The 20,693-nt window shown below is 37.0% G+C and overlaps 10 protein-coding genes and 1 non-coding gene across 11 annotated transcripts; 5 read left to right on the top strand and 6 right to left on the bottom strand.

Moving 5' to 3' along the window:
* The first annotated feature begins 749 nt into the window (after positions 1 to 749).
* On the top strand, positions 750 to 822 carry EV154DRAFT_t24. Its single transcript has one exon. It is a non-coding gene; the product is annotated as a tRNA-Phe (tRNA).
* Positions 823 to 1,171: 349 nt separating this feature from the next.
* Positions 1,172 to 4,797, bottom strand: EV154DRAFT_600067 (uncharacterized protein). Its single transcript, XM_051607145.1, has 11 exons — positions 4,553 to 4,797; positions 4,424 to 4,488; positions 4,278 to 4,356; positions 3,673 to 4,208; positions 3,223 to 3,625; positions 2,593 to 3,166; positions 2,111 to 2,532; positions 1,774 to 2,057; positions 1,609 to 1,705; positions 1,427 to 1,546; positions 1,172 to 1,362 (listed from the first exon to the last, which is right to left on the bottom strand). The coding sequence occupies exons 1-11, from the start codon at positions 4,679 to 4,681 to the stop codon at positions 1,315 to 1,317; spliced, it is 2,757 nt and encodes a 918-aa protein (XP_051460860.1). The 5' UTR covers positions 4,682 to 4,797; the 3' UTR covers positions 1,172 to 1,314.
* Positions 4,798 to 5,426: 629 nt separating this feature from the next.
* EV154DRAFT_498759 (uncharacterized protein) lies at positions 5,427 to 6,195 on the top strand. Its single transcript, XM_051600400.1, has one exon. It carries the CDS (start codon positions 5,457 to 5,459, stop codon positions 6,174 to 6,176), a length of 720 nt encoding a protein of 239 aa, XP_051460861.1. The 5' UTR covers positions 5,427 to 5,456; the 3' UTR covers positions 6,177 to 6,195.
* On the bottom strand, positions 6,196 to 6,952 carry EV154DRAFT_498760 (uncharacterized protein). The gene has a single exon (XM_051600401.1). It carries the CDS (start codon positions 6,908 to 6,910, stop codon positions 6,248 to 6,250), a length of 663 nt encoding a protein of 220 aa, XP_051460862.1. The 5' UTR covers positions 6,911 to 6,952; the 3' UTR covers positions 6,196 to 6,247.
* A 1,531-nt stretch (positions 6,953 to 8,483) lies between these two features.
* EV154DRAFT_498761 (uncharacterized protein) lies at positions 8,484 to 10,694 on the top strand. The gene is made up of 6 exons (XM_051600402.1): positions 8,484 to 8,614; positions 8,687 to 8,920; positions 8,990 to 9,145; positions 9,208 to 9,557; positions 9,612 to 9,871; positions 9,932 to 10,694. Exons 1-6 carry the CDS (start codon positions 8,522 to 8,524, stop codon positions 10,678 to 10,680), a joined length of 1,842 nt encoding a protein of 613 aa, XP_051460863.1. The 5' UTR covers positions 8,484 to 8,521; the 3' UTR covers positions 10,681 to 10,694.
* Positions 10,695 to 10,716: 22 nt separating this feature from the next.
* Positions 10,717 to 13,687, bottom strand: EV154DRAFT_600071 (timeless protein-domain-containing protein). The gene is made up of 7 exons (XM_051607146.1): positions 13,539 to 13,687; positions 13,306 to 13,476; positions 12,756 to 13,249; positions 12,564 to 12,698; positions 12,303 to 12,507; positions 11,388 to 12,241; positions 10,717 to 11,325 (listed from the first exon to the last, which is right to left on the bottom strand). Exons 1-7 carry the CDS (start codon positions 13,669 to 13,671, stop codon positions 10,771 to 10,773), a joined length of 2,547 nt encoding a protein of 848 aa, XP_051460864.1. The 5' UTR covers positions 13,672 to 13,687; the 3' UTR covers positions 10,717 to 10,770.
* A 780-nt stretch (positions 13,688 to 14,467) lies between these two features.
* EV154DRAFT_459504 (uncharacterized protein) lies at positions 14,468 to 15,583 on the top strand. Its single transcript, XM_051597486.1, has 3 exons — positions 14,468 to 14,827; positions 14,882 to 15,301; positions 15,354 to 15,583. The coding sequence occupies exons 1-3, from the start codon at positions 14,537 to 14,539 to the stop codon at positions 15,516 to 15,518; spliced, it is 876 nt and encodes a 291-aa protein (XP_051460865.1). The 5' UTR covers positions 14,468 to 14,536; the 3' UTR covers positions 15,519 to 15,583.
* A 453-nt stretch (positions 15,584 to 16,036) lies between these two features.
* On the bottom strand, positions 16,037 to 16,821 carry EV154DRAFT_415248 (eukaryotic rRNA processing protein EBP2-domain-containing protein; the record flags this gene model as incomplete). The annotated part of the gene is made up of 2 exons (XM_051595650.1): positions 16,037 to 16,480; positions 16,540 to 16,821. The coding sequence occupies 2 exons, from the start codon at positions 16,819 to 16,821 to the stop codon at positions 16,037 to 16,039; spliced, it is 726 nt and encodes a 241-aa protein (XP_051460866.1).
* Positions 16,822 to 17,637: 816 nt separating this feature from the next.
* Positions 17,638 to 18,738, bottom strand: EV154DRAFT_438347 (guanine-1-methyltransferase-domain-containing protein; the record flags this gene model as incomplete). The annotated part of the gene is made up of 3 exons (XM_051596874.1): positions 17,638 to 17,853; positions 17,910 to 18,015; positions 18,075 to 18,738. Coding segments are annotated over 3 exons (985 nt in total), but the record flags the coding sequence as incomplete, so codon positions are not given.
* Positions 18,739 to 19,174: 436 nt separating this feature from the next.
* EV154DRAFT_600076 (uncharacterized protein) lies at positions 19,175 to 19,722 on the top strand. Its single transcript, XM_051607147.1, has 2 exons — positions 19,175 to 19,344; positions 19,402 to 19,722. Exons 1-2 carry the CDS (start codon positions 19,239 to 19,241, stop codon positions 19,629 to 19,631), a joined length of 336 nt encoding a protein of 111 aa, XP_051460868.1. The 5' UTR covers positions 19,175 to 19,238; the 3' UTR covers positions 19,632 to 19,722.
* On the bottom strand, positions 19,645 to 20,685 carry EV154DRAFT_498774 (uncharacterized protein). Its single transcript, XM_051600403.1, has 2 exons — positions 20,249 to 20,685; positions 19,645 to 20,196 (listed from the first exon to the last, which is right to left on the bottom strand). Exons 1-2 carry the CDS (start codon positions 20,539 to 20,541, stop codon positions 19,734 to 19,736), a joined length of 756 nt encoding a protein of 251 aa, XP_051460869.1. The 5' UTR covers positions 20,542 to 20,685; the 3' UTR covers positions 19,645 to 19,733.
* Between the last annotated feature and the right edge of the window lie 8 nt (positions 20,686 to 20,693).

Below are 20,693 nucleotides of genomic sequence, written 5' to 3' on the forward strand. Positions count from 1 at the left end.
GTATGAAAGTATGTCTTATGCAAAAAGACTGGTTGCGCTGCTGACTGTAATGAGTCTTTATATGTTAATATTTCAACTTCCTCTAAAGAAAGACAACTCGTTTCGTTTAATTCAATCTAGTATTATCATCTTTAATAATAACATGGTTGACATGGAATGAGCAGCTGTTTGCGTATGACAGATATCTTTACAGCGATCATAGCTAACTCGTAATGACTCGTTATTCCCTAAACAATTTTTGTCCCAATTATCTTAAATATGCAGCCGTGTCACAAGCCAGTAATAACTTTTATGTCAATTACGTATCGAGGATCAAATCTGTCAATCGTGATTGATTTCCGATACTCTTCATTACAGCATAAAGTATAAAAAGTTACCTTCTGAATTTGAAAAAATAACCTCTGAGCCATGTTCCTTACTACATTGATATTGTCGAGAAGGTTATAACCTTGACTACGATGGGTAAATGAATGAGATGAACAGGCAGTATGGACCTGACTGACATCTCTTTAAACTCGTTCGCGACGACATGCAAGTTATAATGATTGAAAGAACCTAAATGCACTGCCAATTCATTGAACCACCTTAAAGATATCATTGTGATAAATAAAAAAAGACATGTTGTCATTCCAATAAACCGCCCAACCAATTATATTCCAGAAACGTGATATTCACGTGATTTGTAATGACGTCATTTTTGGTTTTAATTGTTAGGATATTATTTATGCGTTAGTTAAAAATACATCAAAGCGGGTATAGCTCAGCTGGGAGAGCGTCAGACTGAAGATCTGAAGGTCAGGTGTTCGATCCACTTTAGCCGCATTTATTTTTTGATGATTTTGTGTGGGTAATATATTATCCGGTTCGCAATGCAGCTGTCAAAAGATTTATAAGTAGTTTTAAGTTAATGTGTTAACGAGATGTTTTATAATGGAGTGTGGCATTGCAACTGTTTTTAGTTCTACGTAATACGTATTGTAAATAGAGAGAATAGATATGCTTTATCGTACTTTAGAATTTGTAATTAATCAAACTTCTAAAAGTAGTTTTAAAATATCGCACGACAATAATATGAGTAAGGTTGATATGAAATGAATAACCAACGTACAGTTTAAAAACTGATTAGTGGTTTCTTAGGTCTAAAATTATGCGTAATAAATACTTTTATGGAGGTAAATGCAATTGCAACACTCCCAGACTTATTAACATCTGTCCTTGCATGAGCACATAAAATCAAAGTTCTCTTTCATTCATTACATAGAGGAAGTAAAAGATGGACGGATATGTATTGTTCGATAAATAAAAAAATAATAGCTATTTTACAGTAGATCTGACATAAAAAAGATTATAGGCAGCTCGGCTCTAAATAAAACAGTCAGCAAATATAAATATATACAACAAAAAAAACCAGCAAACAGTCGCTTACCAATACTTTGGATTGATCGCAGACCGAAAAACGGGAATCATCAAAATTGTGCCACTCATTTTTGTAACCATTACGGACACATGCCGTATAATGACCACCTGTCAATGAGCCAAAATGATTCTAAATTGATCGATTAGGTTCACGTAAATTTGAATGTAATAATAAAAATAAAAAATACTTACAGAGACAGCGTACAGGTCATAATTAAATGTCGACTGTTCAACTATTGTATCTGGAGGAAACATGGAGCTTGGAACGTATCTTGATAGATCAAGCCCACTAAAAAATATAATAATAATACTCAATACCGCAAAGTAAACAAAGCTTGTATGAGTTATAACACTTACGTCATGGGAGAATCCACAACTATCTCCAACTTATTCTTGAAAGGGCCGTCATATGAGAATCGTTTCAAGTGAATTAATAAGACATCGGGTAATTTCGATAGTGTAAGTGATTTGCTGGCTTTCCGTAAAGTCTTACACTTTGGACAGTTCCATGCATCATCTTTTTCTAAAACTTCTTCTCGAACAAAATAATCCAAACAATCATACAAAGATACACCGGAAGCTCCATTATTTTTCGGGATAGGTAGTGAAAGAGACATGAACGAGTTGTACGTAGTTGAAGTCTATAAAATAAGGTGAGAATTACAAAAGTATAAGGGCGAGTTAAGGAACTTACGGCATAGCATGTCAAACACGTTAATCTACTTCTGTATTGGCCTTGAAACAAACTCACTACCACACTTGAATTTCTCTCCAAGTACCTTTCCCAAGCAATACCACTTGCTTTCCAATCAGGTAACTTTTCAAACATTGCCTCTTCTTCTGCAGATTCAGGTGGAGGAACAGGGCGTTTTGTGATCAAATTGCAATCTTCATGGATACCGTCCAATAAAAAATTGAGAAATTCTTGTGAATCATGTTGCTCACTTCCCTTAAATTGAGGTGCGAATTTGATTAAAGCTTCGCGAAATAAGATAGGTGAAACAAAATTGTATTGAGCTCCCCACATGGTACGCAACAATGCTGTGAATTCTTCAGCGACTACACCACCTGTTCCAAGCACATTTTCTTTGTTGATATGCTTTCTATACGAGCCAGCTAATAATAATAAAAAAGAATGAGCGATAAATACATATTAGGCACCTTTCAGCTGCTTACAAAGAAAATAACGTGCAAATGGAACTGTGCCACTCAAACATTGAATAATCGAATTCATGAAGCATGTATTTCCTAAATTCTTGAGACCTGTTGTGCCGTTCATGACGGTGCCTATTTGAGAGAAAGAATTACCAGAGACCGGAGCAAAACGATTCTCAGTAGGAGGAGATGAAGTATGCACATCATAAATGTTTGAAGGTTTTGGAGGTAGAGGAGGTGAAGAATCTGTAGGTGATGGCCGAACATGCTTGGGGGGCAAAGGGGGTACATCGAATTGCTTGTTCGTAGTTTTTGTAAAACCATTGAAAGGGTTATCAATATACGTGTTCTTTCTTGTAATACCAGGTTTACTAGAAGTATTGGGTTGGATATCCGGGTATTTGGTAGAGAATGTTTCAATATCTGGTGTGTTTGATCCAGTTGGTTGGGGTATAGGCATTGAAAAAGTGGGTGAGTAAGGGTAAGGCTGATTTAACGAGTTATTAAATATTCCACGAAGTGGTGGTGTATCCTTATATTTATTGGTGTGTCGGCTCATAGACTCTTTGTTTCCGGAAGTTCCAGAACTATTAAACTATATACCAATCTTTTAATAAAGTGTCATTGAATACATAAAAAATAAATACTTACATAATCATAAGTTGTTCGATGTACTTGAACAGGTTCCAAAGTAACGCTTTGGTCAGATCCATGCCTTACCACGTCTTGAAGCCAGTGCGGCTTTGGTTGAGGAAAGCTAGGACTATTATCATCACTGCTTCCCCGATCATATCTGTAGATACCTTTCTCACCTACAGTTGATCTCCATGCATCAAATCCACCAGCCAACATCATTGGGGTTCTGCTCAAGGTTTTTTGGAATTCCATTTCATAAATTGCTGAGTGGAGATTACGAAGCGGTACACTGTTAGCGGCCGAAATAGAGTTCTGATCATAGTAGACAATAAGGTCGAATTGCTGACGGTTTGAAAAGACAAGTTGTTCGGGATTTCGATTCATGACCATGGATTCCTCAATCTTTTGTGAATGAACACTAATAAAAAGGTTAGCTTCGCTACAAATATAGGATGCATCACTTACTCTTGCTTCAATACCAATGGCTCAATTTGTGCGATCCATCGATGTTTGATACATCCTTGTTCAGATATGTATCGAGGTCTTACATCCAAAATTAAAATACTAGGTGGATTTTCCGATCCAGTTTTTTTAATCCAATTAGCCAATTGTGGCGGATCCACTATCAATACAGATGGGAAAATAAAGTTTGTAGGTGAGGGTAATATCAAGGTACTATCTGTACTTGATACTGAATTGTGGGAGGTAGGTGGTATCGGTGGAGGTGATGGATGAGGTTCTGGCATTTTCATATACACAGGTTGAATATCCGGTTGAGGTGCAGACGGCCGTTTCGTTTTAAGAGGCGCATGGGTGGGTACGGAAGGTAAATCGTCGAGTAAATAATCACTCTGAGTTTGATTCTCTCGAGAATCAAACTCGTCAAGCGAAGGATACTTGGTCATTGCTTCTTCCAAAACGTCATCTCTGTGATTAGCGACATCCTGTTGTTGTAATTCCAAAGTTATGTCTTCCAAGTTAACTAAAATATCGGACATACGCTTTTTTTACGTTAAGATTGTTTTAGTCTGGTGGAATGACGTTATAAAAATAAACTAGAATTCACTTACAGACTTCAAGAGCTTATATGAAGGATCGTTTCTTGCTTCTTTGAAATTTGGGTGCGTTGCAATGACCTCAATCATAATACTAGGCGTGCATATTTAGCAAAAGCAAATAGTTGCTGTTCTCTCCTGTATAACGATTTCTTCCTTACCTACAACCTTTCATATAATGAACGTACGCATTCTGAATACTGTGTTTGCGATACTCAAAGTCACCCTAAGAAAAAAAGAGGTAGCTATTAGCATATGCAGGTAGATAAAAATATCTTGGCATATTTTACTTCGTCAAATAATTTGCCAACAGTGGATATCCAACGTTTGACAGAGTATTTGGACAGCCCCGTTTTGTCTACTGTCGCTCTTCTTGATAACTCAGACAGAGGTATATGCAGAGAAGTTGAAATAGTCATTGTTACAAAAGAAGAAGAAATACAAATAAAAAGGCAAAAAGTCAGTTTCGTACAAAAATGAGATGGAATTGAGTTTTAAAAAAAAGCCCGTTTGCCGCATTAAACATTCTGTCAGGGCACACGCTTTTTTTTTTTTTAAAAAAAAAAATCTATAATGAACTAACGTATTTTTATTTTAATATATCAGGTGCTTATGTTACAATAAGTGGGAATCAAACAAGCTAGCGTTAGTTGACAAATCAAACATAAGCATCATACATATTTAATATAGAGATATAAAAGATCCGCTCTTGCAAGCCAACCTATAGGATATGTGAAATTCTTGGGCAAATAGTTTATAATGAACATTAAAACCAGTGAAAACTCTGAAAAAGGCGTGGATATTACCCAATAGTAATAACAATCCAGAAGTACTAACACACAACCATAACAGTGAGATTTAGAATAAAAATGAACACATGTTGTAGTAATGTGAAGTATAATCACGTCAAAACTATATAGAATGAGCAGTTTTTTTCCTCTTTTAAATTAAAATCAGTATCTATTTTTTGATTTACAAATTTTATAAGTGTTGCGACAATACAAATGTTAGCAAGAAATCAAAAAGCACACATGCCATGATTATAAACCAATGATGAGATTGTTTGACAAGCGTCTCTGGAAGTGACTGTGATATGCAGTCACGTGATCAGTGATATTTTAATGTGTTTTGTTTTTTTTTTTCGTTTTCGTTTTCACTTTTTACAATAACAACAACAGCAGTAGCAATTTAAAGATGGATTTTCAAAATCGAGTTGGTAGTAAGCACAGAAGTGGAGGAGTAGCTAGTTTTTCTGAATCCAATGTGGATCGTCGTGAAAGACTTCGTAAGCTTGCGATGGAAACGATTGATATCGCAAAGGATCCTTATTTTATGAAGAATCATCTTGGTTCATATGAATGTAAACTTTGTTTGACACTACACACCAGTGAAGGGTCTTATCTTGCACATACACAAGGAAAGAAGCATCAAACCAATTTAGCACGTCGTGCAGCTAAAGAAGCTAAAGATAATAATATTGTACAAGCAGCTGTCGGGCCAGCTAAACCCCTGATTGCACCTCGTAGAAATATCATCAAGATTGGACGACCAGGTTATAGAGTCACCAAAGTACGTGATCCAGTTACAAAACAGCTTGGTTTTCTTTTCCAAATCCAATACCCTCAAATTGCAGACGATGTTATTCCTCGCCATAGATTCATGGGTGCATATGAACAAAAGATTGAACAACCCAATAACGCCTATCAATATTTAATTGTTGCAGCCGAACCTTATGAATCAATTGCTTTTAAAATCCAAAGTAACAAAGTAGATGAAACACCTGGTAAATTTTGGACACATTGGGATCAGGATTCTAAACAATTTTCACTGCAATTCTTCTTCAAAAATGAAAAGAACGGCATGTTTGAAGGTATGGGAGCACCTACTATGGCGCCACCTATTGCAACTGCTTAGAAAAGAATAATAAAATCCATTTTTTTTATTTTTTTTTAATAAAGAAGAATCTACAAGTATATATAAGTTTTTTAAAGACGTCTGGCCTTCTTGGGTCTACAACCACCAAAAGGTATAGGTGTAGCATCAGTGATACGTTTGACATTCCATTGTGCGCCACCAACTAAAGCTTTGAAAGCAGCGTCACGACCAGGACCAAATCCTTTAAGTACAATATGAATGTTAGGTACTTGTAAATTCTTTGAGTTCATCTTATCCAAAAGTTGAATAGCAGCTTGATGTGCCGCTTCATAACCACTACGAGCTGCCTTTTTAAATCCTGCTGATCCACCAGATGTAGTAACAAGTGGTGCGCCGGTGGGTCTAGTTAAGGTGATGATTGTGTTATTAGGACTGGCGTTGATATGAAGTTGGTGAGGGGCTTGTCCCATAGTGGCTAATGAAGAAGTGAATGAACTAATATCCAAGGTCAATGGTCCATTTTCTCCCTTTTTATTCTTTTGTTTCTTGGCAAACTCATTAAGTACACTTGATGTACTGTCATTCTCTATGTCTGTTTTTGAGAGTCCCAATACATTTAAAATACCATCGAATTGAGCTGTGGCAGACTTTTCTTCTTCCACTGGTGGTGTAGTCGTACTGGTGGTGTTCCATCGTGTTTGATTCAAACCTTGAATACAAGGACGACTAAATTGTGTACAAACCCTAGGAAGTGTATGTTTAAGGGCCAACATTTTAATAAGAAGTAGTGTAAAGACCAAAAAAAAAAAAAAAACCTTCAAGCCCAGGGGGTACCAGGCTCTCTCCACCCCGCTCCCAACTATGATCATTGGCTAGTTTCTTTCACCTTTTTCCAATGTGACTGTAAAATATTACTGCTGGGTTTTGACACTTCAATTGATCAATCTTGGATAAGAACAACCCTACCTAATGTGTGTCCTTAGCTCTGAACCAGCAGGATCTGTCGTATCCTTTGGTATTTAGTTCACTAAATTTAAAAGCACAGATCACAATTGCTTTTGTTGGTGGTAAACCCATCCTTACAAACGAATCGAGGCAAGAGAACGAATCACTTATTAATTCATACTATGTATCACTTCTGATTTCTAGACAGAAGGGCATGGGAACTCGTACTAGCTGCATATACCGTCTCAAGCTAACAAAAAATACTACTTTTCAGCTAAAAATGCTTTAAATGGAGACACTTATGATAGTTAGCACTAGAGAATATACGCATTTTATACGTATATATATTTTAAAAAACAGAGCCATCAAAAGCAGCCTTAAAAAGAATGCTGTAAAAAAAAAAAAAAAAAAAAAAAAAAAACGCCTCGATCTTCGATGCAATTACGACAAAACCTGCAGAATATGTACTGAAAACAGTGAGCATCATAAGTTTATTTATAATAATCTTGCGCATGAACTTACTCTTGTTGCTTCTTGTAATAATTGTTATACCGTTAATTATTCTGCGTAAACATTTATGTACTTTGTAAGGAAGTACACTGTGATTAAATGTAAGGGAAATGTGGCTTCTAATCTGTGGGTAAATCTATACAATGTGTGATGGGTGCGATTACATTAATGTAAATTGCGCTGCCTTATTATAGGCCTAAAAATTACGATTTATGTCTTGGCTATGGTAAAATGAATACTTTATGATGCAGTTGAAATGTGTCCCATACTCATTCCAATTTATTGCACAGATCAACAGAGTATTGGGTATTGTATACCATCTGCATAACATCAAGTATTCTTAATGATAGTATATCCAAACAGATAATAACCTTGAACGGTCTCCAAGTTTAAAAACTATACTGATAAAAATAAGATAAAGTTGGTGTTAAAACAATAAATCATGAATATCATCAATTTTAAAGATATAATATTGAAACATTGATCCTTATTCATATATCATTGAGGATGCCAGCTTTTTACTTAAAATACAAGACACTATTTTACTCATTTCAACATGATTTTGGTATCTATGATAGAGACATTACTGAACTACGTTTTTCAAATTATCAAGGAAACGGATGGATAATCTGTGTGTTGGAGCGGAGAAGAATATGCTTCAAAAATAAAAATAAAAAGGTTCAGCCATGTGAAAATCAACGGGAGAAAGATGGCTCAAGGAGGAAGAAAAAGAAAGAAAGATGCTGCTTGTTGGTAAAAGTATCAAGTATGTCATACAAGCCGACAATGAATGTTCTTCCCAGGCAAGCCACCCGACCTTTTTAAAATTTAAGGATCCGCAGGAAAAGCTCGCTGTTTTTGTAGTTTCTGCTAAAAATAAAACGTGAATATTTTTTAATAAATATATAAAAGTTGCATTTTTTCTTTATATGTCTTCTAAAAAAGTTTCCAAAGTGCGTGCAACTGAAGCTGTTGATACGCTTGATTCTACTGGTCGTCAAAGACAGTTGAAAAGAGATGAGGTAGAAGCTTTAAAGTGTTTTATTTATACTTGGTTCCTGCAAAGCTAAGTTTCTTTTGTTTTTCAATAATAGGCTATTCGTAAAAAATTAGAACAAGAGTTTTCAAAAAAGAGACCCAGTAACTCTTCAAGAACACTCGGAAAGAATAGAAGAATAGCGGGCACAGTGTCTGCCCTGAGACCTGGCCAAGCTTTAACGGTCAAAGAATCCATGTTGGTGATGGAATCGGCTCAATTGATGGCAGCTAAGCGTTGCGATTGTGTTCTTGTCATTGATGACGATGACCATCTCTCTGGTATTTTTACAGTAAGTTGTAATTTTAATAAAGGGGCGAAATAGTAATAAATATAAATTTAATCAAATGATCCGGAATAGGCCAAAGATATTGCATATAGACTTGTTGCGGAAAATTTAGATGCACGAACAACACCTGTGATCGATATTATGACAAAAGGGCCCATGTGTGTTACTTCCGATACGTCTGCGACCGAGGCATTAAATTTGATGGTCTCGAAAGGATTTCGTCATTTGGTATTTAGTAGTACAACGCAAACTGAGTACAGAATATTTATCAACGAAATTTTTCTATTTAGCCTGTATGTAATGAAGAAGGTGATATATTTGGCTTGTTAGACATTACGAAATGTTTATATGGTGCACTTGAAAAAATTGAGCGTGCATTTGGATCTTCCAAGGAGCTCTCTAGTGCCATTGAAGGAGTCGAGAAAGAATGGACTGGAACACCTGCAGAATTAACCGAATATTTGGAGTCTTTACGTCAACATATGTCCTGTCCTAATTTAGAGTCGGTATTAGACGGAACTCCTCCCGCTGAGGTTAAATATAGAACAAACGTACGAGATATTGCCATCATGATGAAGGAATTACACACAACGGCAGTCTTGGTACAAAAGCACCACAATTTAGCTGGTATTTTTACCTCGTAAGTCACTTACTATATACAAACTGTTAAACCATGTACCAACTAGACCATTAGGAAGGATATAGTTCTGCGTGTCATTGCTGCAGGTTTGAACCCAGAAAACTGTACGGTCGTTAGAGTGATGACGCCCAATCCTGATACGGCGTCACCAGATACCACAGTTCTTGACGCTCTTAAGCTGATGAATGAGGGACACTATTTGAACCTTCCTGTTTTGGACAACGGAATTGTCATTGGCATGGTGGATGTACTAAAATTGACATATGTCACACTAGAACAAATGAACGGGATGGACAATAGAGAGGGACCTGAAGGTACATAATTAAAGAGCACGCGCAGCGGATAATAAATACAGAATACTTACATAAATGTAGGTGGACCCATGTGGGGTCGATTTTGGGATAGTTTTAGTGCCGTAGATCCTATGGAAAGTAGCTCACAGTTGTCGGATTCTTCTTCGCACATGAATAGCCGATCGATGATTTCCAATAATATATCACCTCAACCCTCCACGTCACTTTCTCAACTGAAGAGCTATTCAGACATATCTCCCAATGAATCAGCTAGTATGGTGAATTATAACAACGATCAAGCATCATCGGTTGTTATGGATGAGGGACCCGATACTTTTACATTTAAGTTTACATCTGCAGGACAAAAGACACATCGAGTAGTATGTAAGCCTGCCTTTACTGAGTTGTTGGAATGCGTCAGAGTAAAGTTAATACCCGAACACGGAGACGATGTTGGTGATGAGGAGTGGTTGACAATGTCTTATTTAGACGATGAAGAGGATCAGGTCCTCATGTCGTGTGATGCCGATGTGTCAGATTCCGTGCACTTGGCTAGAAAGGTGGGACAGACTCGTGTCAAATTGATTGTACAAGATCAGAAATCATTACAACCCCAATCCATCTCTCCCAGTCAAGTCACTACTGCACAACCACCACCATTACCAGTGCAACAAACAGAAAAACCTGTTCCTAAAAAGAAGAAGGTGTTTTCTCCCCCGCCACCTAAAAAAGAAAACAGCTTGCTTTTACCTGCTGCTATTGGATTCTTGGGTGTCGTTATAGTTGGTGTATTTGCCATTTCAAGAGTACAAAACTCTAGCAAAAACTAACCATTTTTTTTTTTTTTTTTTTTTTTTTTTTTTTTTTTTTTTTATTATTATTATAATATTTACAATTTTTAATGGCCTTAAATAACATTATTAATTTGCACCAATACCCATACTTAATAAGAGTTTATCCACTTCTTCTGTATTTGTTTCAATCTGCATATTGAAACTGTCACTGTATGATATGCTACTCATTGGAACGATATCATCGTCGTCATCACTTAGACGGCTTTGAGTAGCTTCCTCATCATGTTCGGATATGTTTGCCTCTTCTTCTTGTTTTTTACGATCAAATGCACTGAACAAATAGTCTACCATTCCTTCATCAATAATATTATTATCTTCAGGCGATTTTGATCTTTGTTGAGTTGTGTTGGCAGTGTCAGTGACGACAGGCATATAATTAACATCGTCTAAATAAGCTTGTTCGTCTTGTACTCTGGCTGGATCAGGTAACTCCCACATTGTCCTGTCCGGTTTGGCGGTTGGGATTAATGCTTCAACAAATAAGAGAGGGTATAATTTAGCAGCTTTAAAGAATTGATATATACAATATTCTATAAATTCAGTCAGCATGTCGAGTTCTGGTGTTTGGCGCATGCGATGTGCATCAGATAAAATTCTATTGAAAAGATCCAAAACAGGCAGCTATATTTACATGCTTATGAGTTTAATTGTCATTCACTTTGCCACACTCTAATAGTTCTTACCTTCCAAAGCAAGAATTCGGCACGTCTCTTCACCATAATTCTGTGAAACATATTAGTGATATAAGCTATAAACTTGGGTTCTAAATCCTTATATCCTTCTAAAAGAGAGCAATATGCATGAATGACACCTGTGGAAACATATCTCTGTTCAAAAGCACTGAATTTAAAGATCTGGTCCTTGTAGGCAGCCTGGCGATCTCTCTTTTCTTCCTCATCTTCGCTCTCCTCCTCTGCTACAACCAAGCTTTCTTCCTCGCCAATTTTGTTCTTTTTAGCTCTTGATAACTTTGGCTTTCTTCTTGTGAACAATACTTTTTTACCCTGTTGGTACCTGTCTAGAAGTTTTAGCAAGACATGGTTTAATAAGATCACCGTCTTGAGATAACCGGTCGATTGGGATTTGTAACATGTCACGATTTCAACTAAAAGATCCAAATGCTGTTGTTCGTAATACACATTACTTTGAATATGTTCAGCAGTGTTTCTATACTCTTCTTCTGTAGAAGTTACCATCATACCAACGGAAAGCAACATTTGTCTAAAGCAATCAGCGCCCATTTGTATGTCGAACCACTCCTTCTTATCCAATCTAGATCGGAGAAATCGTAGACAAAATAAGACTGTTTTCAAATCCAATGTGCCAGCAACAACAGTTAAATCGAAATCCATGTGATCATAGTCCTTTGGATCGCTTTTGGTATAATCAGGATTCTCTTTACGTTTTAAAGTGGCAGTATATTCATAAGAATGGTATTCCAAAAACCACCTCAGAGTAGAGTAGTAGCGAATATAATCTTTATCCATAATATGATCGTCCTCGCGTTGCATATCTTTCAGGATGCTTGCATAAAAAGCTAAAATAAATATTATAAACAATCAGGCCTTTTTTTTTAGCATACAAATGAAAAAAATTACCATTAAAGCAGGACTTAATAAAGGACTGAGCAGTGAATTTAAGATACTTGAAAGCTAGACCGTCTTGATAAACCTTTCGTAAAGCACCTTTATCTTCTAATTTACGTTTAACACCTGATCTTGTTTCCTTTTTCTCTCCTTCTAGCAACACAGCTGGATCAGCAAAACCACCCACTTGTTTGTGTGTCACTCTCATTTTTCCATCCTAAACAATATAAAAGGGTCAGTCAGAAAACAGAAGGGAACAGAGCTTATTTTTACCCAATCTAATATGTATGTTCCACCGAAGCGGTTGTGTCTTGAAGGTGCATACGCATTCTTTTGTCTTTTTTTCTCATTCTCTCGTGAAAGTAAATCGTTCAACACGGCTGCCTTTTCAGTAAGACCTCTGTTTAACTACAAGGCAAAGGATTAATTACTATGTCTATGATTAGGTCTATTTTTCTTACTTACCTTTCCATAAGTAATAAGATAAGAGTAAACACTTTTAGGATCGATGTAATTGACGAAATTATAGAGACATTCCAATACGAGTAAATTTAATTCGGCCACACTTGATTGTACTTTACTGTTAGAAGCAATTGTCATTAAAAACTCAATCACATCAGACTCATAAAAACGGATCATCAATTTTTCTTGCATATGTGCCATACGAATTTGCTCCATGGTGGCAGATTGAACTGTATTCAGGTCTGGGATAGCTGTCAAATTACGAAACAGATAGAGTGATAGACGAATGGTTGTATGATCCAGAACTGACCTATCCCGGTGAGGAATACGCAATGATCTCATTGCCATAGCCAGGATAGTTTCAAACACACCCTCAGTTAATAAATCCAGCTTGTACTTTCGATAACAGTGCATAACGTTGGGATCCTCCTCCTCTTGTTCGTCGTCTACATTAAGACTCTTTTCAACTGGCCAAGTCATGGGAACAAGTAACTCCACTAGAATATCTTTTATTAATCCTTTGAAGAATGTGAATTCCAAGGAATTAACTTACCACAAGCAAGAATGAAACGAAACGACACTTCATTACGATTTTTTTGAAACGACAGTATCAAAGGGATGATATCTGTTACAATGACATTATATTCCACAAGCACTTTCAATACTGTCTTTTCACTGTTTTGATTGTCGACACGAATCGCTTTTTTCAAATCTCGAAGGCACGCTAAATGAGAGGTGTACGTGAGTAGGTTTGTTATGTTGTGTGATAATATAGGTCTTCTTTACCTAATGCTTCGTCACCAGGACAGTACACTTGTCCAACAGACCCATCGGCCTCGACTAATTCTTCCATGCCGCCAATGGCTGAACATAAACCAAGGACATAGGATCTCACGCCATCGGTTTCTTCACTGTCCATATTTTTTGTTTGTAAATGTAGAAAAAAAAAAAAAAATAAAAAAAAAAATTAAACGCGCTGCGTTTGGTAAAATATAATTCACCTTACGCGAAGGCGGTGATCAAATTACGCGCTCCAACATCCCAAAAAAGTCAACTGCAATCACAATTGCAATCATGATCTTCTTTCACCGTTCCGCTGTCGAACCCCCTTGTTACTCACGCTGGACCTTAATAACTTTATATTTTATGTTTGAAATGAATTAAAAAAGTTACCAACTGCGACCAAGCAATCTGTGCATTTTATTATATTGTTTGAGACTACCTTGTGTAGATACAATGATTTGAAGAGTGTTAAAACGAATCTGCTTTCCTATGAAGTTTAGCATTTCTTGTGCAAAGAAGCTTTTTGGTTTTTGTGTAATTGGTTTCCATAAATGGGGCAAGCGAAAAACTTTATTTGGAAGCTGGTCCACATCGTGTTTACGTGAAAACGCTTGAATCAGCTGATAGAGGATTTTAGTATTTAAATGGAAATAAGGAGGAGAATAGGTGGACAATGTATGAGAGAGGTTGATAATAATGCCTTTGATGAGGAAATTAAAGTGGCATAAATGGATAGTAAAGATGGAAATAAGCTAGGATATCAATCCTGTTATGGGAGGGAAAGAAAAAGGAGGGTATGGCGCTATGAAAGACCATCACTCCTTTTGTACTTGTTACGGAGCAATGGGGTTACACATACCGACCATGCAGCTTGACAAGTTGCCCCCCTTTCTTTTTTGTATTGCCATAAACATACCCCCTATAAAGATGTTGTTTATTTCTTTCCCGTTTGCTTTCCTCTTCTTTTTCTTATATATTCTTTTCTTTTTTTGCTTGTATAAATGTATTCACCTGATCAATGGGAGATTATTGCAGAAGTCAATAGCGTTGCGTGCATAACTATCGTTTCTTTGATTTTTGGTCGAAAGGTGGCGAGTATTGATGGACCTATACATTACGTGCGAGGACTACTCTTGGTCCTGTATGGACTGTCATGGGCATTTAATTTGATTGCATGTATGCTGACCAGCACAAACAATGGAAACTACATTTCATGTGTCTTGACACATTATAACTGTGCTATCATATACACCGCAAGTAAAATCGTATTATATCTTTATTTCATTGAAAAGGTGACAACTCATCATTATTATCATCATCATACTTACTGACATACATATCTTTAGATCCATATTATTTCGGTGCCAAAAATGAGCAGGTTCAAATCAGGCATGTACTTGATGAATTTGGGTTTATTACTGCCTAATATCGCGATAATTATACTGCAAATCGTGTTTCGAATCGACATCGTTGCTGAATCCTTTCCGTTCCATTGCACCGTCGGAATGAAATTACCAGCTTCAGTGGTTTCCTTATCTTATGATGTTGTTCTGTCCGTACTATATATCGGTGTCTTTGTAAAGTATTACTGTTTCCCAAATACAGCCCAACAGACTGCACATCAGTCCTCTTCACTGCACATGATGGCCAAGCGAAATATTATTGCAGCCAGTGTTTCTTTGGTAACTTCATGTGCCAATTATATCGTTCTGATAAGTTTAAACGGTTTCGAAAGAGGGTTAGTCGCATCCAGTTCAGCCGCATTGGTACGTTATCTTGTATTTATGTGTAACCAACGCTGATTTATTTATTATTTAGTCCGTTACAATCATTTGCATTGTCCTTCACTGGGTGACAACCCATCCTGCTGAAATCCAGCTAAATGAAAGAGCTTTACAGAGAGTGAATGGAGATAAGCCCGTCAAGCTTGAGATTAAACAGCACCAAGAAGTCGTAATCTTAACTGAATTGAATCGCGTTTAAATACCATTTAGATTTTATTTTACCTTAATTCCTAATATTTCTCCTTATATTTGCTCCCTCCCTATTATTTTTTATATATATTTATACTTTTTTTTTTTTAAATAATTTGATATTTTATTTTTAATAGTTACAATGTGTGTGAGTGAGAGTTGTGAAATGTTGGAGTTATATGACAGAAAAAGATACGGGGATATGTTTACTTCTTGAAGGGAGCCTTTCCTTTACCCTTATAAATGGGCTTACCCTTCATCTTATTGTATCCACCTAAACCGGATGTGGATTCTAATGTATTTGACTTGGCGAAACGCTTCTTACCACCGAAACCGTATTTGGCATCCTTGGCAATTCTCTTTCCACCCTTGCTGGGACCAGAACCAGTCTTCTTTTCTGTCTTTGCACGCTTATTGGTATCAGCCTTATCTAATGCAACATCAAAGTCATCGTTAAGGGTTAAATCACCGCCATCCTTTCTCTCTAAACAAATTTAAAACAATGTTAGTGTCCTTCCCTTCATTCTTTTACATACAAATAGGTTGCTTACTTCTCTTGAGCAACTTGATCTTGTCAAGCATCTCGGTCTTTTGCTTTTGTCTTTCTAATTGCTTCTCGACTTGGACCTTCTTACCAAACTTCTTGAGTTGACGTTGACGTTTAGCATCCTCAGAAGCCTTGACGGAAGCACCTTCATCCAATAATCTTTGACGAATCTTGGCCATATGTTCATCACTCTTTAACATCTCAGCAAAGTAATCTTCAGGTCTGGAGAAATCAACACCAGCCTTCTTGACGAGTTCTCTACCAAGCTTGGCGGCTTCAAGTGCTTGTTGATAAAAAGCTAATTCACGAACCATGTCATCTTTGGGATCCTCAACAACAACGGGTTCAGAAGAAGTGATGGTCATGGTCTCAATCCAGGGCAAATCCTTCAACTTGAAGGTCTCTGTAATACGAATCATGGCAGCCTAAAAAGAAAATATTAAGATCTAGATCCACATGTCAAAAGTGGAATATTTTTAGGTACCTCGTCGTTAATTCTAGGTCTCAATGCACGAGACTTCTTTTCACCAGCTACTTCCTCATCGTCGTCTTCACTATTCTCTTCATCTTCAATATCTTGCTCGTCGAGTTCCTCATCCTCTTCTAAATCCTCTTCCTCAATGTCTTCTTCGATATCTTCTTCAAGGACAGGAATCTCTTCCTCGCTGGATTCTTCAGCGGCTTCAACCTTTTCGACAGTAGGTGTGTTGACCTTCTTTGTTGCCTTTGATGCCTTCTTGGCAAGTCTATCAGTTTTACGAGACATTATATAAAAAAGGTAATAAAGAAGAAAAAAAAAAAAAAAAAAAGCTTGACGTTTTGGGTTACAAGAAAGCTTTCATAAAAAGTAAATACAGTCACCATAAGCCACTTGCACCTGCATATTTACATAGAACTGAACTTTTGCCTTTTTTTATTAGCGTTATTCTGGTAAATGATGAATGAATTAGCAAACACTTTAACAAAGACGTTTAATGAGTGTCTCGAGTCGATATTATTAGACCCGCAACAACAGAAAGAGGAGGGAAACGAAGGTACGGACGAAAAACCACTTGGGACCTTTCTTCATCTTATGAACGTGTTTAGGTCTTGATAGCCTAATGACAACTATGAAGGCTACTTTCCTCCAACTTGAAAATGAGTTAAAGGAAGTTCGTTTAAATGCATTGAGTGATAGACACTTGTCTGTGCAAAAGGTACAATTGCTCTTCCACGTCTCTTTTAAAGGAGAGAGAAAAAACTGATTCAGTCCTCTGTAGGCCAATGAACTTTTAAAGCAAGACATTGAAATAAAAAAGAAGACGATTGCAACATTTGTCACCAAACTAGATGAATGGGACGCCAAGATACCCGGGCTGATTGAAAACGGTAAAAAAGCCGTTGCGCTTCGTACAGATGGCACTGATTTTGACTCTGATTATGTTGCTCCACCACAAGACGACGATGAAATGATCGAAGTGCCAGTAACTACCAGTAAAGGTGTGGATGATGATGATGACGACGAGGATGAGTTTGAAGTAGTAGCTTGATATTCTATAGTTTATTTTATTGTCTTTAAATACAAATTATACAGCAGTAACCGCATCTTTTTCTGTAACAGTCTCTTCTTCGGTAATGTCTGCCTTTAAAGCTTCATCATCCTCTTCCTCTTCCTCCTCTTCCTCTTCTTCTTCTTCCACCTCAACCTCTACACCATTCTTGACAACTGTACTTTTCTTTAATTTACGTTCAGGGATCACTTCTAAAAATGCCTTTTCCCAATCACGGCAGTCGAGCCATTTAATCATGATCTCAAAGACTATTCAATGTTTTTTTAGCATGATATTAAAATAGAAGCTTTCTTCTTGATTTTACCTTGGTTCACTGTCAAAACCTTTCTTGAGGCCAAACGGATATAATCACCAATAGGCAATTGTGCAGTCTTGATACCCAATTCTTGTGCCTTGTTGTTACATAAATTCTGAATTGAGACAAAAATGTCAGAAACGGAACATGGAGTACACTTTTATTTTGCTTTACCTTGTGTCTATTTTTATCGACAATACCACCAATGATATAAGTCTTTCCTTCTTCCAATTCGTGAGCTACATTGTCAGAGTCTGCAGAGAGATAGATCAGATCTTCTTTGTTTGGGAACTTTGTACTGAGAGGCTCTGTGGTTGCTTCGAAATTTCTCCAGTTGGTCCAAGAAGGAGCTTTATCATCCATAATGTTTTTTAAAGTATCGTCAAAAGAAGTCAGAGTAATGGGCATGGATTCCTTTTCGGCACGAACATTAGCACTATAACAACGACAGATTTGTTGACGCATAGAGCTGATCTCTTTCTCGTTCATGAGGTCTGAAAAAGCACAGTCCAAAACAACATTGACTTTGCCAACTGTCATGTATTTGGACTTGGGTCGTTTAGGTAAAGGTTCCAGCACGCCGTCCTTAATCAACTGCTGACGCTCTGCTCTCTTTCGCTTGTGTTTGGCTCGTTTTTCTTTGGTGCGCTCTGGCTTGGTCTCTTGCCATATCTCTTCTCGAAGTATCTTTTTGATGGCGTTCTTACTAAGTCCCGCATATTTTGGGTCGGTCAAGTCGTATTCTTTACCTAAAAATGTTCTGATATTTCCCTTGGGTTCGACATTATCACCCTTGGGCTCAGCGATACTGTTGACAGGTGTTGTTGGCTCTGACATGGTTTAAAGGAAAAAGCAAAAAAAAAAAAAAAAAAAAAAAAATATATGAAAAAAGTGACTATGTTTTTGTGTTTTCAAACTGCAGCATTGCTATGGAAACCATCATTTATGATTCGACTTAAATTTTAGACAAATTACTGGAGTGTTATCGGCAGGATCATTGTCAGCTTTTGAATCCTTCTTACCCGTCTCATTTTACGGTTCTTTCTCATTTGCAATAGCAGTCCGCAAGAAAGTCTTTTCTTCTGATGGAGCTATTGTCATAAAATCAAAAAGGACAAAGGACAAGTGCGGTAATTAGGCGAGTGATTTTGATCAAGTGACATCATTTTTTTTTGAAGAACACCAAAAGTCTTGAAACGGCGATTTGTACTTTTTAAGCTTTTGAGAACTGAGCTGCTTAGCAAATTCAATTTTTTTCCCCCTGATTCTTTTTTATAAATTCACTCCTTTTCTTTTTATTTTCTTTCACACTTTTTTTTTCGTAAAGCATATCCTCCAATGACAACAGAACAATTAAAAATACTATGGCTGCTATTTGTGATATTAGTATTGGTAGCCTTTTTTCTAGCGGTAAGAAGAAGACAGCTGGCTAAAAAGAGAGCAGGTAGTTACGGCTTTTTGATACAAGGAAAAAGACGGCTCATTATTTTATTTTTATTAGGTCAAGCTGAGCAAAATCTCATCAACACACAGACAACGTTTGTCCGGCCTAACGGGCAGGAAGTGCGTATTCATATGACCAGGACACTAAATCCACCTATACAACCACCCGCAGCAAGCTACAATAGAGACGATCCACCACCACCAGCGTTTGATAGAGAAGAGCCGGCACCACCTTCATATCAAGACTTTAACAAAGATGTGCTAATTCAACCTTCCCGTAGTGTGTAGTAATGGATGTTTATTTTTTTTTATTTTTTTTTTCTTTTAAAAAAATTCATTTGTATCTTGTAAATATATATACAAATGTGAAATATATATATATATATATATTTATGCAATCTCATGTTCGTTTGGTGGTATAATTTCATATTCGTCTTGTTGTGTTTCTGAAGCCATAACAGCATCCAATAAAACTCTTCGCTCGGTTCTCATTCTTTTTAGCTTCTTTTGAGCAATGTCAAATTCATCTTGAAGCATTTCGTTTTCTCGTAAAATATAGGATAGTTGTGCTTTAGCGAGTCTGTACTGCGTATAATCGGGAGAGCCTGATAAAAGTGTTTGTGTGGGCGGTTTTATCTCGACTGCTAAAGAGTCCTCATCCGACTCTTCAGCGGAAGAACCCGTTAAATCTCTATGCATTCGTTTGTTTTTAGATAGCATATCCAACGATGTCTTTTTGAGTTTTCTAGGTTTATTGGTTATAAGTGGTGGCGGTGGTGGTGGGGTATTGGTTGTGGTGGGTTCTCCATGTTCTGCTTTCTTATGTCGAACAAGAGCATCCATTCGTCCGAACCTAGCAATAAGAATAAGTAACAATTGCTTATGTAGAAAACGAGTCATCTTACGTCTGTCCGCAGTTATTCAAGGTACATTCATAAGGTTTTTCACCCGTGTGAATTCGTAGATGCATCATGAGAGCAAATCTGTTGTGGCATTTAGCTCCCTGTCTTGAACAATTGGTCCAATCACAGAAATAGCCACCCTTTTTCCAGCCCACATGGTCTTCAGAAAGATGGGCAGCCAGTGAAGCATGCGTAGGAAACACTTTCATACAAGAGTTCCAATGACACTCAAGATTAGTGTCGCCTTGGTTGTTGTACTCATCTACACTCGTATTATTCTCCAACGCTTCTGTCATCCCTTTGCTGATAAAAATAACTTTAATAAAGTCCTGCTTATCTCTCTTTTTTTTGCTTACTGCTTCACCTTTTCCCCCCTTTGTGCCTACCAGTCACAAACAGTCCACGAACCAGAAAATTTTCTTTATTTTTTAAATATTTTTTTTTATCT

Source organism: Mucor mucedo, assembly GCF_025094135.1.
Source record: "Mucor mucedo strain NRRL 3635 chromosome Unknown EV154scaffold_17, whole genome shotgun sequence".
Lineage (NCBI taxonomy): Eukaryota > Fungi > Mucoromycota > Mucoromycetes > Mucorales > Mucoraceae > Mucor > Mucor mucedo.